The 12,376-nt window shown below is 36.1% G+C and overlaps 1 protein-coding gene across 1 annotated transcript; it reads right to left on the bottom strand.

Annotated features, from left to right (window-relative positions):
- Positions 1-349: 349 nt before the first annotated feature.
- LOC112940514 (uncharacterized) lies at positions 350-11,690 on the bottom strand. The gene is made up of 6 exons (XM_069292590.1): positions 11,437-11,690; positions 10,789-10,915; positions 9,271-9,336; positions 4,762-5,266; positions 3,127-3,191; positions 350-2,594 (listed from the first exon to the last, which is right to left on the bottom strand). The coding sequence occupies exon 6, from the start codon at positions 1,759-1,761 to the stop codon at positions 868-870; it is 894 nt and encodes a 297-aa protein (XP_069148691.1). The 5' UTR covers positions 1,762-2,594; positions 3,127-3,191; positions 4,762-5,266; positions 9,271-9,336; positions 10,789-10,915; positions 11,437-11,690; the 3' UTR covers positions 350-867.
- Positions 11,691-12,376: the final 686 nt, after the last annotated feature.

Raw genomic sequence — 12,376 nt, 5'->3', positions numbered from 1 at the left:
ATATACATTACTAAATACACAATACATAGAGTTAATTACGTGGGTGAATTCCTTCTAAAAAATAACTACTTATTTTAAATATACTCTTTAATTATTACCATTTATAGCATCTTTTTAAATTTCTTTCTTTTATATGAGTCGCTCTTTCTCCTTTCTGTCTTTCTCTTTTTCTCCATCTCTTTCTTTCTCTTTTTTTAATCTTTTTTCCTGTCTTTATGTTGTCCTATTTTTCTTTCTTTCTTTTTTGTTGTTCTTTCTCTCTCTTTTTTTTTATTGCTCTGTTTTCCTTTGTTTCCGTAATGTAGTCAACGATTTTATAGTTTATAAAATGTATATCAATAGTTGTTCTTAACCTTTACCTTATTCAGTTGTCTGTAGTCTATGCACATCCGAAAGCTTCCATCCTTCTTCTTCACAAACAAAACAGGAGCACCCCAAAGAGACGCACTTGGTCTAATGAAGCCTTTGCTCAATAACTCTTGAAGTTGGGCCTTTAACTCCCTTAACTCAGCGGGAGCCATTCTATAAGGGGTATAGAAATGGGGCGAGTACCCAGTTCAAGATCGATGCAGAAGTCAATATCTCTATCTGATGGCATACCAGGAAGGTCTGCAGGAAACACATCTAAAAACTCGCGGACTATCGAAACCGACTCAATTGAAGGTACTTAGGTAGTATCATCCCTGAGGTGTGCCAAGAAAGCTAGACAACCCTTACTAACCATTCTCTTAGCACAAAAAAAGGAGATGATACGAACCGGAGTGGAAGTGTAGTCGCCCTCCCACAATAACGGATCTGTCCCAGGCTTGGCTAACGTCACAGTTTTAGCATTACAATCCAAGATCGCAAAATTCGGAGAAAGCCAAGTCATACCAGAATTACATCAAAATCAACCATTTCTAAGATAACCAAGTCTACATAAGTATTGCTCCCCACAAAAGTCACCAAACAAGACCTATATACTTTTTCAACTATCACAGACTCACCCACCGGAGTAGACACACGAATAGGTATGTCAAGCAATTCACAATGTAAATTAAGACCAGTAGAAAATGAGGAATATACATATGAAAATGTGGAGCCGGGATCAAATAATATAGAATCCATACAATCACAAACCAAAAGATTACCTGTGATAACAGCATCTGATGTCTCCGCTTCCGACCGCCCAGGAAAAGCGTAAAAATGGGCCCTATCACCTATTTGCCCGTTGCCCCTACCATGTTGCGCTGCAGTAGTTCCCATTTGTCCGTCACCCCGGCCATTTTGGTAACCACCATTACCTCGGCCACCACGTCCTCCAGAATAACGGCCTCTACCATAACCACCTCTACCTCTAGATATTGGGGGTCTATAACTCTGTTTTGGACAATTCCTCCTAATATGTCCAGTCTCCCCACATCCATAACACTCTCTGGAGTCAAGCATAAGTCTCTCAGAGAAGAGTTGACCGGTTTGAGGTGGACCCCCAACTACAGTCTGTAGTGAAGACTGAATTGGTCGGACTGAGTAACCTCCTGAACCCTGTCCTCTAGAGTAAGAACCATTAAATTCACCTCCCTTTTGAAACCTTTTTGATGTCGATGCCATGGTGAAGTCATCTTGATTCACTCCTTCCACCTCTATCACGAAGTCTACCACTTCTTGAAAGGATTTTGCCGTAGCCGCTACCTGTAAGGCTGAAATACGCAATTCTGACCTCAACCCCTTCACAAAACGGCCGAATCCACTCTTGTGGACTGAAACAAAGTTGGGTGGCATACCTGGATAATGCACGAAACTTAACCTCGTATGCAGTAACCGACATCCTACCTTGCTCTAGGCTCAATAACTCATCTCATTTCCTATCCCTCAAAGTCCGGGGGATATACTTCTCCATAAATAAGCTAGAGAATGATGCCCAAGTCATAGGTGGTGCCTCTATTGGTTGACACTCAACATGTGACCGCCACTACATTTTGGCGTTTCCTTGAAACTGCTAAGTCACAAACTCAACACCAAACCGTTCTACTATACCCATCTTGTGTAGTAGCTCATGACAATCAACCAGAAAATCATAGGCATCCTCAGATTCAGCACCCTTGAAGACTGGGGGTTTCAATTTCAAGATTTTACTGAAAATTTCATGTTGATCGCTTGTCATTATAGGCACTGTAGTCAGACGAGGAAACGTGCCTATTTCCAATGAGGATGCGGGGAGCCACAGTAACTGCATGTTGTACCTCCGGAACCTGAGGTGCTGGTGCAGAAAACACTGGAGGTGTCTGGCCCTGATCAGATAACCCACTAAGATAAGCAAGAACCTGATTGATCATCTCTGGGGTAGGTTGGGGTGGCAATTCCTCGTTCTGCACTTGTTCATTCTCCCCCTCCTCACCCTCTCTTACCATTTCCTCAGTTGGTGGAGGAGTCACCGCCCTAGTACCAGATGGGCTAGGTGCTCGTCCTCTTCCTCTAGAGGGCGTCCTCCCGCGACCTCTTCCACAGCCTCTTGTCACTACTCCTCTTCGAGCTACAGCCCCAGTGGCTGGCTCAGACGCTTCTTGTCTTGCCGATGTTGGTGTTGGCGCAGTCGGTTCTCTAGTTCTAACCATCTGCGAAATAGAGTGAAGATGGTCAGATACCAATTTGTATCACCTAGATACCAATTGGATCCAAGTAATAGCACGAAAGAAAGAAAGAATGGAATTTTCCTAAAGTCTTATAACCTATCAAAGAAAAGTAAAGGCGTCCCCCTACAATTCCTTAAGACTCTACTAGAGTCGTTCTTGTGTGATTAGACCAACGAACCTAATGCTCTGATACCAAGTTTGTCACGACCCAAAAAGCGTCGTGAGTGGCACCCACATTTATCCTCCTATGTGAGTGAACCAACCAATCTAAACCCCAACGTTTTAACCATAATAAACAGAATACAATGCGGAAGACTTAAAACTCATTAACGAAATCAATAAATAACTTCTAAAACTCAATACTTATTATTCCCAAAATCTGGAAGTCATCATCACAAGAACATCTATCCTCAAATAGAAAGCTAGAATAACTAAAAAGCTAGTCCATGCCGGAACTTCAAGGCATCAAGACATGAAGAAGAAGATCAAGTCCAAGCTAGAAGCGTTAGCTCACCCTGAAATCTGGTGTAATGAAGACTGGCTAGAGTTGCGGTTGAATTGAAGACGACGATACGTTCGCTGTACTCCACAAATAACAAAGAAAGAAACATACAAGTAGGGGTCAGTACAAACACAAGTACTGAGTAGATATCATCGGCCAACTCAAAATAGAAAACAGTATATATCAGATAATATCATAAAATCAACTACAATACTCAACATGCGGCATTTACAATTACCATAACCCTTGGTCACAACACCAAGCACATCAATGAGGACTCACGCCTCCCCATCATACTCATTTGGGAATTAGGTTCATTAAATTGAGTATATAACATCTTTCAAGATTCATTATCTTTTATTCCTCTTGTGTCGGTACGTGACACTCCGCTCCCCTACTCCTATGTGCCGGAACGTGACACTCAGATCCCCTAATTCTATATATCGATTCATGACACCCGATCCCCTAATTTTACGTGTCGGTTCATGACACCCGATTCCCTAATTCTACATGTCGGTTCGTGACACCCGATCCCCTAATTTTACGTGTCGGTTCGTGACACCCGATCCCCTAATTCTACGTGTCGGTTCGTGACACCCGATCCCCTAGTTCTATTTTTCTTATTCAAACCCTCTTTCTTTTACCCTAATTAGCATATAATTAAGTATAAAAGATGATGAATTAACCCATTAATTTATTCAAGGTTATCTCCTTTAACCCTCAAGTAGTTAAATTATTAACATTAGCCCCACTAAATTTATAATTATAGCAGGAATAGTCCAAAACGTCCCTTAAAACATTTAAGGAAATTCGACCCAGCCTGGGATTACGCAGCCTGTGACGGTCCGTCGTGCCTGCGACGGTCCGTCCTGCTGCTTCCGTCACAGAGTTCAGAGACTCAATTCCTTGAAGAGTCTGTGACGGTCCGTCGTGCCCACGACGGTCCGTCCTGCCATGTCGTCACGAAGTTCAGAGAGTCGATTTCAGTACCCAAATTTCAGAAACTAAGTGTCTTGGAACGAGACCCCCTCGACGGTCCGTCGTGCCCATGACGGTCCGTCGTGGGATCCGTCGACCAAGACAGTTTTTCCAGAATAAAATCTGCTGCTCAAAACGACTAAACAGGTCTTTACATCAGAAAATAGAGTTTTGATGAAATAAAGAACTCAATTGTTTTTTTAATTAAATACTCTGAAACCCCTATGTGTTTCTTTTTTCAAGAAAACTTTTCCATCGCATAGATCTCTCAAATTAAGGAAACAGAAAATGTCTTTTCCAATGAACTACCGACATCACAAAGCAAACTGTAATCTCAAATCAAGACCACTAAAACCCAAGAAATGCAGTAGCTCAGACTTCATGTTTCACTAATTTTTGGATAATGAAGCAATGACAGGCTACAATATGTAATATAGTGTTTCGCACCATATTATCCAAAACGGTGGAATCAAAACCTACAATGTTCATACAAGTAATACCATTATTAACAAACTGTGTCAAAATAGGACTAACTCCTACGGTAGAAAAGTTATTTGTTTGAGAAATCTTAAGTATTCATGTATATAATAAGGTCAAAAACCAAATATTTCTTGAAATATAAAATCAGAAAATACATTCAGTTGGATAGATGGTATTCAACCCATATACCTGCATGACATCCATAGCTTTTCACACTTCCCTCATCTATCAAAAGGTGCAATGTGATAGTATAGATTAAAAAGCACACCTAAAACAACTAAATGAAAAAAAAATATCAATCAACTGGCTTAATTTGCTTTGAACATACACTTGAACTAACTGTCAAACATGCATCATTATATGCAAGAACAATTATAAGCACTCTTCAATAATTCTCTAGCTCACTAAGAATCAGTAAACTATAACTAGCAATCGAAAAGTGCCATGCATTTAGCCTAGAATTTCCATGTTTATAAACGCATACTACCACATATTCCAGCAATTTCTCTGTACGATTATTACGAGTTCATTGTCGAGTAGAGAATCAATTATAATCTAAAACAAACTATTCAAATAAGGAAAATTAATAGGTAAAGAGATGTATCTCCCTCGGAGCGAGGAACTTGGGACAGAGACAAAAAAAGGAGCGACTTCAAATTGTAGAGTTCAGTGATCTGCCTCTAATGCCCACTGCCTGGAAATAAAAAAAAACAAATAAGAATATAAATAACAAACAGCCAATAAAAAATATTCAGCTGCGCGTACAAGTTCCTTAGTAAATTAATAATCAGACAAGAAGCCAACAGAAATTACTTGACCAAACATCAAGTAGGTGTACAAAGAAAGGCAACATAATACATAAACATTGAAGCGATCTAATCTTCAATTGCAAATATTAGATATCTTAAACTATTTGTAGCAAAAAAAACAATTAAATTACAAAACACAAAATGCTTAAACATCGAAGCGATCTAATCTTCAATTCCAAATATTAGATATCTTAAACTGTTTGTAGCCAAAAAAAATAATTTAATTACAAAACACAGAATACTTAAACCTTGAAGCCATCTAATATTCAATTCCAAATATTAGATATCTTAAACTGTTTGTAGCAAAAAAAATAATTAAATTATAAAACAGTAAGCCTCCACTATATGGTCATCACAAAAATAATGAAACTCATGGTGCGTCATCTTCAAACTCCTCTTCAAACTCAACTTCAAGTTGTTGATTAACAAATTCTTTTGAAGGCACATCAATAACAGTTTCTGGCACATCAGTCCTTGTTAACAGCACTTCACCATTATCTTTTGGTATAGATGGTCCCATCAAATATTCAGATGGCTCGTTGTCATAACTTTGTGGGAGATTAGATTCAACTTCCTCACCCATGTTAAATAAATCTCGCGGAACAGTCTTCATAACATAATGTTTATCTTGATCATATGGATCTTGCACATAAAAACATTGGTGTACTTGAGATGCAAGCACAAAAGGCTCTTACTGAGAGCATCTCTTGTCAAAATAGACATAAGTAAGGCCATAAGCATCATTTTCAACCTCATAACGATCGCACTTAAATAGAACAACCTTAAAATGACCTTTATATTCTAATTCAACAATATCAACTATTCTGACATAATAAGTCAAATCTGCGGCAATCGAATTTTTATCCTTTGAACTTGCAAAGCTTGTAGTTGAGGCAACTACTGTAACACCACTATTTTGTGTTTTACGCCTTGCATCACGCGGCCTAACATGAAATCTATATCCATTGATTAGATATCGAGAACATATTTTTGCAACATATATTTGATCCTCTAGACAATTGTTTTAGTAAATCAAGCACATCATCTTGCAAAACACGAGCTTCAAACCATTGAGAGAAGTTTTGACAATGATTCTTGGTCTTGCTCTATTAGATCTTTGTGGCTCAGTATTAACCTCTTGCTCATGCTTTCTACACAACATGCATTTTTTGCTAAAACTATAACTAAAATAAGTAAAAAACTAATTATACAAAAAGAATACTATATTCAAATTAAGGTACCCAATATATTCTTAAACCTCGTCACAATTTCACAATAAGTATGCATGTGCCTGACTTAGTGACTTGTCATCTAAAATTATTAGATTAGTCTTCTTTGCTCTTAAAGGAACTCTTTTGTTAGGAAACAAACTCAAAGTTTCTACATCATTTGAGTCACATTCATCATTATTTCGGGATCTTTTGTTAAATCTGGTATGCACACCCCTATGCATATATTTAGAGAATAAATTCAAACAATTTATTCTCTCTCGTGTCTCTGCTATGCAACCTTCTAGATAACGTCTGTTGCGGATGTATGATTTAAATGTACCCATTTATATTTCGGTGGAAACATCCATCGATTGTGAACAGGACCTCCTAATCTCACTTCATTTGCCAAATGAATAGGCAAATGAATCATTATATCAAAAAATGAATGAGGAAAAATTTGTTTCAACTGATTTATTGTTTCTATGATCTCCACTTCTAAGCAATCCAGTTCCTCCAATGTGATTACTTTTTGACACAAACGATGGAAGAAGGAACTAAGACGAATCAAAGGAATAAACACATGACCAGGAAGAATGTTCTTCATTGGTATTGGAAGCAAGTAATGTAACACGAAATGAGCATCATGAGTTTTGTAATTAGACAATTTTATTTCTTCCATGTGCTCACACCTAGATATATTGGAGGCACTACCATCAGGTAGCTTGGTTGTCTTTAAAACTCCACAAAAAATTGATTTCTCTCCATTTGTCATTGAGAAGCACGATTTTGAAAACTTTGTTCTCTTAATGTCGTCAGTATCTTTTGGATGAAGGTTCTTTCAGATTCCATATATTTCAAATCATATCAGGCTTTTGCATGATCCTTTGTTTTGCCAGAAATATCCAAAAGAGTTCCAAGTATGCTATCAACTATGTTTTTCTTTATGTGCATTACATCAAGGTTATGACGTAACAAATTATGCTTTCAATAAGGTAATTCAAAAAAATTGACTTTCTTTCCATGGACCATCATTTGATTTCTTTCTCTTCTTTCCAAACACATTTTCAACATTCTGTAAGTTATTAAGCACATCAGTTTCCTTTTAAAAGGGTGGAGGAGGCCTGAATTCAGTTTTACCATTGAAAGATCTTTTGTTTGATCTCCATGAATGATCCATGGGTAGAAAAACACGATGATCCATATAACACATTTTCCGACTATGTTTAAGATAGCGAGAATTAGTGTCATACTTTCAACAAGGGCAAGCAAACTTTCCTTTTGTACTCCAACCAGATAACATAGCATATGCAGGAAAGTCATTGATAGTCCACATAAGAGCTGCCCGCATTTGAAAAGTTTGATTTCTTGAAGCATCATATGTTTCAACCCCAAAATCCCACAATAATTTTAACTCATCTATCAATGGTTGTAAGTAAATATCAATGTCATTTCCAGGTGTTCGTGGCCCAGGTATAAGTAAAGAAAGTATAGAATATTCAGATTTCATGCACATCCAAGGCGGCAAATTATACACCATCAACATAACTGGCCATGTGTTATGTGATATACTCATGGTTCGAAATGGATTGAACCCATCACTCGACAAACCAAGTCTCACATTGCGACAATCTAGTGCAAAATTTGGATGCAACCTATCAAAATCTTTCCATGCTAGGCCATCAGCTTGATGCCTTAACTTTCCATCTTTGGAATGCTTCTCCTCATGCCACCTCAAAGAATCTGCCATCTTTGAGCACATATATAGCCTTTTGAGTCTAGGAATTAATGGAAAATGTCTCGAAGTCTTTGCTAAAACTCGATGTTATTTTTTTGAAGGCTCAAGCTCACTATCAACTTCAGGAGAATTAATACATCGTGAAGCTCCACAAGTATGACAAAATTCATCATCCTTATGATCATTCCTGAACAACATGCAGTCATTGGGACATGCATCAAATTTCTCATAATCAAGACCAAGATTTTTAACCATAGATTTGGTTTTATTATAAGATGGAGAAATATTCAACTCGGGAATTTCTAAAAGAGAAGAGAATGAATCATTGCTCCATCCATGTAGACACTTCAACAAATATAAATGAAGTGTGAATGATAATTTAGAGAATCATGTAGTACAACCAATATATAATTCTTGGCTTGCCTCATCAACTAAGTTATACAATTTCTTGTCATCTTCATTAGGAGCATCATAAACTCCTTGAGCCTGTGCAACATCTCTAAATTGATCATTCAACAACCCATCAATATCATTACGCGAGCAATCTATATCATCGTCAGCATTAAAATTGATATCTCATTCCCCATGATTGATCCATCTAATATAGCCTTTAACAAATCATAGGTTATAAGATGATCATACACTACATTCCTTCGAGTCCAACGAATATTACAACATTTTGCACGTGGGCCCTGAATCTCCTACCCTTGAGGATCTCCATGAAAGTAAGCAAAATCTAGGATTGATTCAACACCATCAATATACTCTTCGTTATACCTTGCTAACTCCATCCAATCCTTGGATGGGATATTTGAATTCCTAGAAGAAGTTATCAATATTTCATCTTACAGTGACAATCATTAAATCATTTACTACTTCAGAAATAAATTTTAAAGTTCATGAGTAAGTTATAAGGATTTATGAGATGATAAAAATTTCTTACCTAGTGGTGGTACTTGTTTTAGTTGAAATCAAACATTGAATCCTCCATAGATGTTTTTTGATTATACTGCCAAGGAAAAATAAGTAAAATTAATAGGATAAACATAATTAAGAAAGATATAAAATTAACAAATTATCCTATCAAACTAGTAGATAGTGCTGAAAATGCAAAATTTCTATTGCTGGTAGAGCAGAGGAATTGACAGACAGAAAGAGTGAGATCGGAGTGCATTGCAGGCTAACTGCTGAGTATATCACTGCATACAAACTGGAGAACTTAATACTGAGTAAGCATACCCAAATTGACGTCAATCCACTTCCTCCCCAATTTCATACTCATTCACAAATTGCTTAGAAAATCTAAAACTTAGTGTACTGTTAAGACTCATATGAATTGTTCATCTAACAATTTCATGCTCTCTAGATTCATGTGAACTGTTCATCTAATGAGTGAGTCTACTTTTAATGAAATGCATATACTAGATTTTTTAGGACAGTACTTCAAACTTCCAAGTGCAAGATCAGGAGGAGAAACAACAAAATAAAACTTTGAAAGACAAGTAGGGGAATAACAACTAAAAAAATAAATTCTCAAATCTGTAAAGTGATATTACATCAAACCCGCGAAAGTAACTAATTAAGAAACATATCTCATATTCAATCAACATCAACTCAAAAATAAATCAAATAAAAAGAAACATTGTTTTCAATGAAAACAGAAATAATATAATAATACCAGAGTCAACTCTTATTATCTGAAACATTTCTTTATTTCTTCTTCACACACTGTTTTCAATGAACCACCTATCCTTTAATTGGCCTCAGCACTGTAATGTGCATATTTGTGATCTAAAGTCTTATATCATGGATTGTAAATCCCAGTGGCTCTCTCTTAAAGGAATATGTACATGTAACCTTCTATTGTTTAGTCATCCAAGTCTATATTAATTTCTAGTATTAAGTCATCTAAGTCTATATTAAGTCTATATTAATTTCAAGAAAGATCAAAATCAAATTGAAGAATATTATCCACCTATTTAGTGGTTAAACTTACAATGGTGTAGATACAGGAGAGAAGCACACTCTAGTGTTACAGTTGCAATAGTCAAACCAATATGTGTGCACCCGAAGTTGGACCAACATTATATGAACAATCAAATTGCCGACCCTAAACTAATTTCTGTTGACTAAACTTTAAGTATACACACTACTTCAGATTACTCTAATATCATCAAATTACTCTATAAGTAGAAAAAGAAACAAAATACCAATCAAGATGCCTAGAGCTACCTCCAATGCATGACCATAAACTAATTTGCTTGAGCCAAGTTAAGGGACAATTCAAGAGAAAGATCGAGAAGAGAAACAACAGAACAAAACTTTGAATGACAAATAGGGGAATAACAACAATGAATACAAACTCTCGAATCATTAAAGCGATATTACATCAAACATTCACAATATCACTCTTAAAATAGAAAGAGAGGCGAAAAGAGTACTATGAGGAAAACGACATTACCTTTTTGCGGCCACTGAACTGGAAAGAGAGGAGCAAGGAAACGATCTTCAGCACGAAACTCGAACACTAACGAAACATGAGAATTTCGGGCAGAATCTCGAACTCGAACAAACCTTGAAAAATTGATCTGCGAAACAAATTCGAAAATGTGATATGTTATCGACATTGAACTCTTCTTTCCTTGAATATGTTTCTACATATATATGTTTCTCTCTCTCTCTCTCTCTCTCTCTCTATATATATATATATATATATATATATATTAACTATTTTTTTCAGCTCCTCTAAACGTTTTTCTCAATCAAATACCAACCTTTTTCCAACCAGCAACAGTGAAAAAAACACAAGAATGAGATAAGAACACAAGAATATAAGCTACACTCCCAAAAATCAACTAATGAAGCTATAATACTAGCCATACTCCCAAAAATCGTACAAGAACACAAGAATTCAAACCCTAAAGCTAAAATTTAGACTTTCAAAATAAAAGTTCATAGAAATTGGAGAGAAAAGCGTGAGAGAGACTATTTAACTTCATTTCATCATCTTGTAAACAACCAGTTCTTCACAAAACACAAAACAAAAAAGATTGAACTATTAGTGACTTCACAAAACGAAATAGGCATCGGAAAAGACAATCAAACTTACTCTTCAAGAAATCGTTATCAAAGAGATGACTTGAACTATCAGTGACTTCAAATCTTCAACTATTCAGCTCAGTTCTTCTTTGACTTCAACGCTTCACTTCTCTTTACCAGCTATTTCTCACAAATCGCAGAACAGAAGGAGTGTTCTCAGCTAATTCCTTCTCAGCTCTTCACTTTGTTCATTCGTTCGCAGCTCTTCACTTCGTTCTCAGCTCTTCAGTTCGTTCTCAGCAGAAGGGGAGAGTTGTTTTGATGTTAAACTAGGGGTAACATGGGAGTTTTGTTTTATTATTTTATTAATGTTTATTTTTTCGGCCAATAAAAATGGGAGGGAGAGCTAAAAATATTGGAGGGAATACAATATTTTAGTGAAAAATTTTACGCCAACACTTATAAGGTGTTGTTTTTTCAATTATAAAAATATGACATTTTAGAAGTGTGGTCATATCTATAAATAGGTGTCGCCATTAAAGAGTACACTTTTGAAGTGTTGCCAATATTATTTTTAGCTAAAAGTAAAAAACTTTGGCTACACTTTAAAAGTGTAGCCAAAAATATTTTAGGCAACACTTTACAAATGTAGTCCAGATTGAGTGTTGTCGTAGGCCTAAAATGTTGTAATGATGTTTACCAAGTATATTGAACAAGTCAAGTTTTAAATAAAAGTTAAAAGTTAAAATTCTAAATGACACAAACTAAATATGAAAGTCTCAATACTAGACGCGGATTTATCAAAAAATTTAACTTCAATTGCTAAATTTACCAACTATTAAAATATAAGTTAGTAATTAGTAATTTACCAATAAATTTTATCAGAGTTAGTAAAAGTTACTATTCAACTAAACATTCATATGTAATATTACCAATTAATAGTTAATATGTTGGTAAATTTTACCAATGGATTAGTGATCAGATGGTATATTACCAACTATTTCCAACTA

The sequence above is a fragment of the Solanum lycopersicum genome, chromosome 12 (assembly GCF_036512215.1).
Source record: "Solanum lycopersicum chromosome 12, SLM_r2.1".
In the NCBI taxonomy this organism is placed as follows: Eukaryota; Viridiplantae; Streptophyta; class Magnoliopsida; order Solanales; family Solanaceae; genus Solanum; species Solanum lycopersicum.
This window is presented reverse-complemented; position numbering and strand designations above follow the sequence as displayed.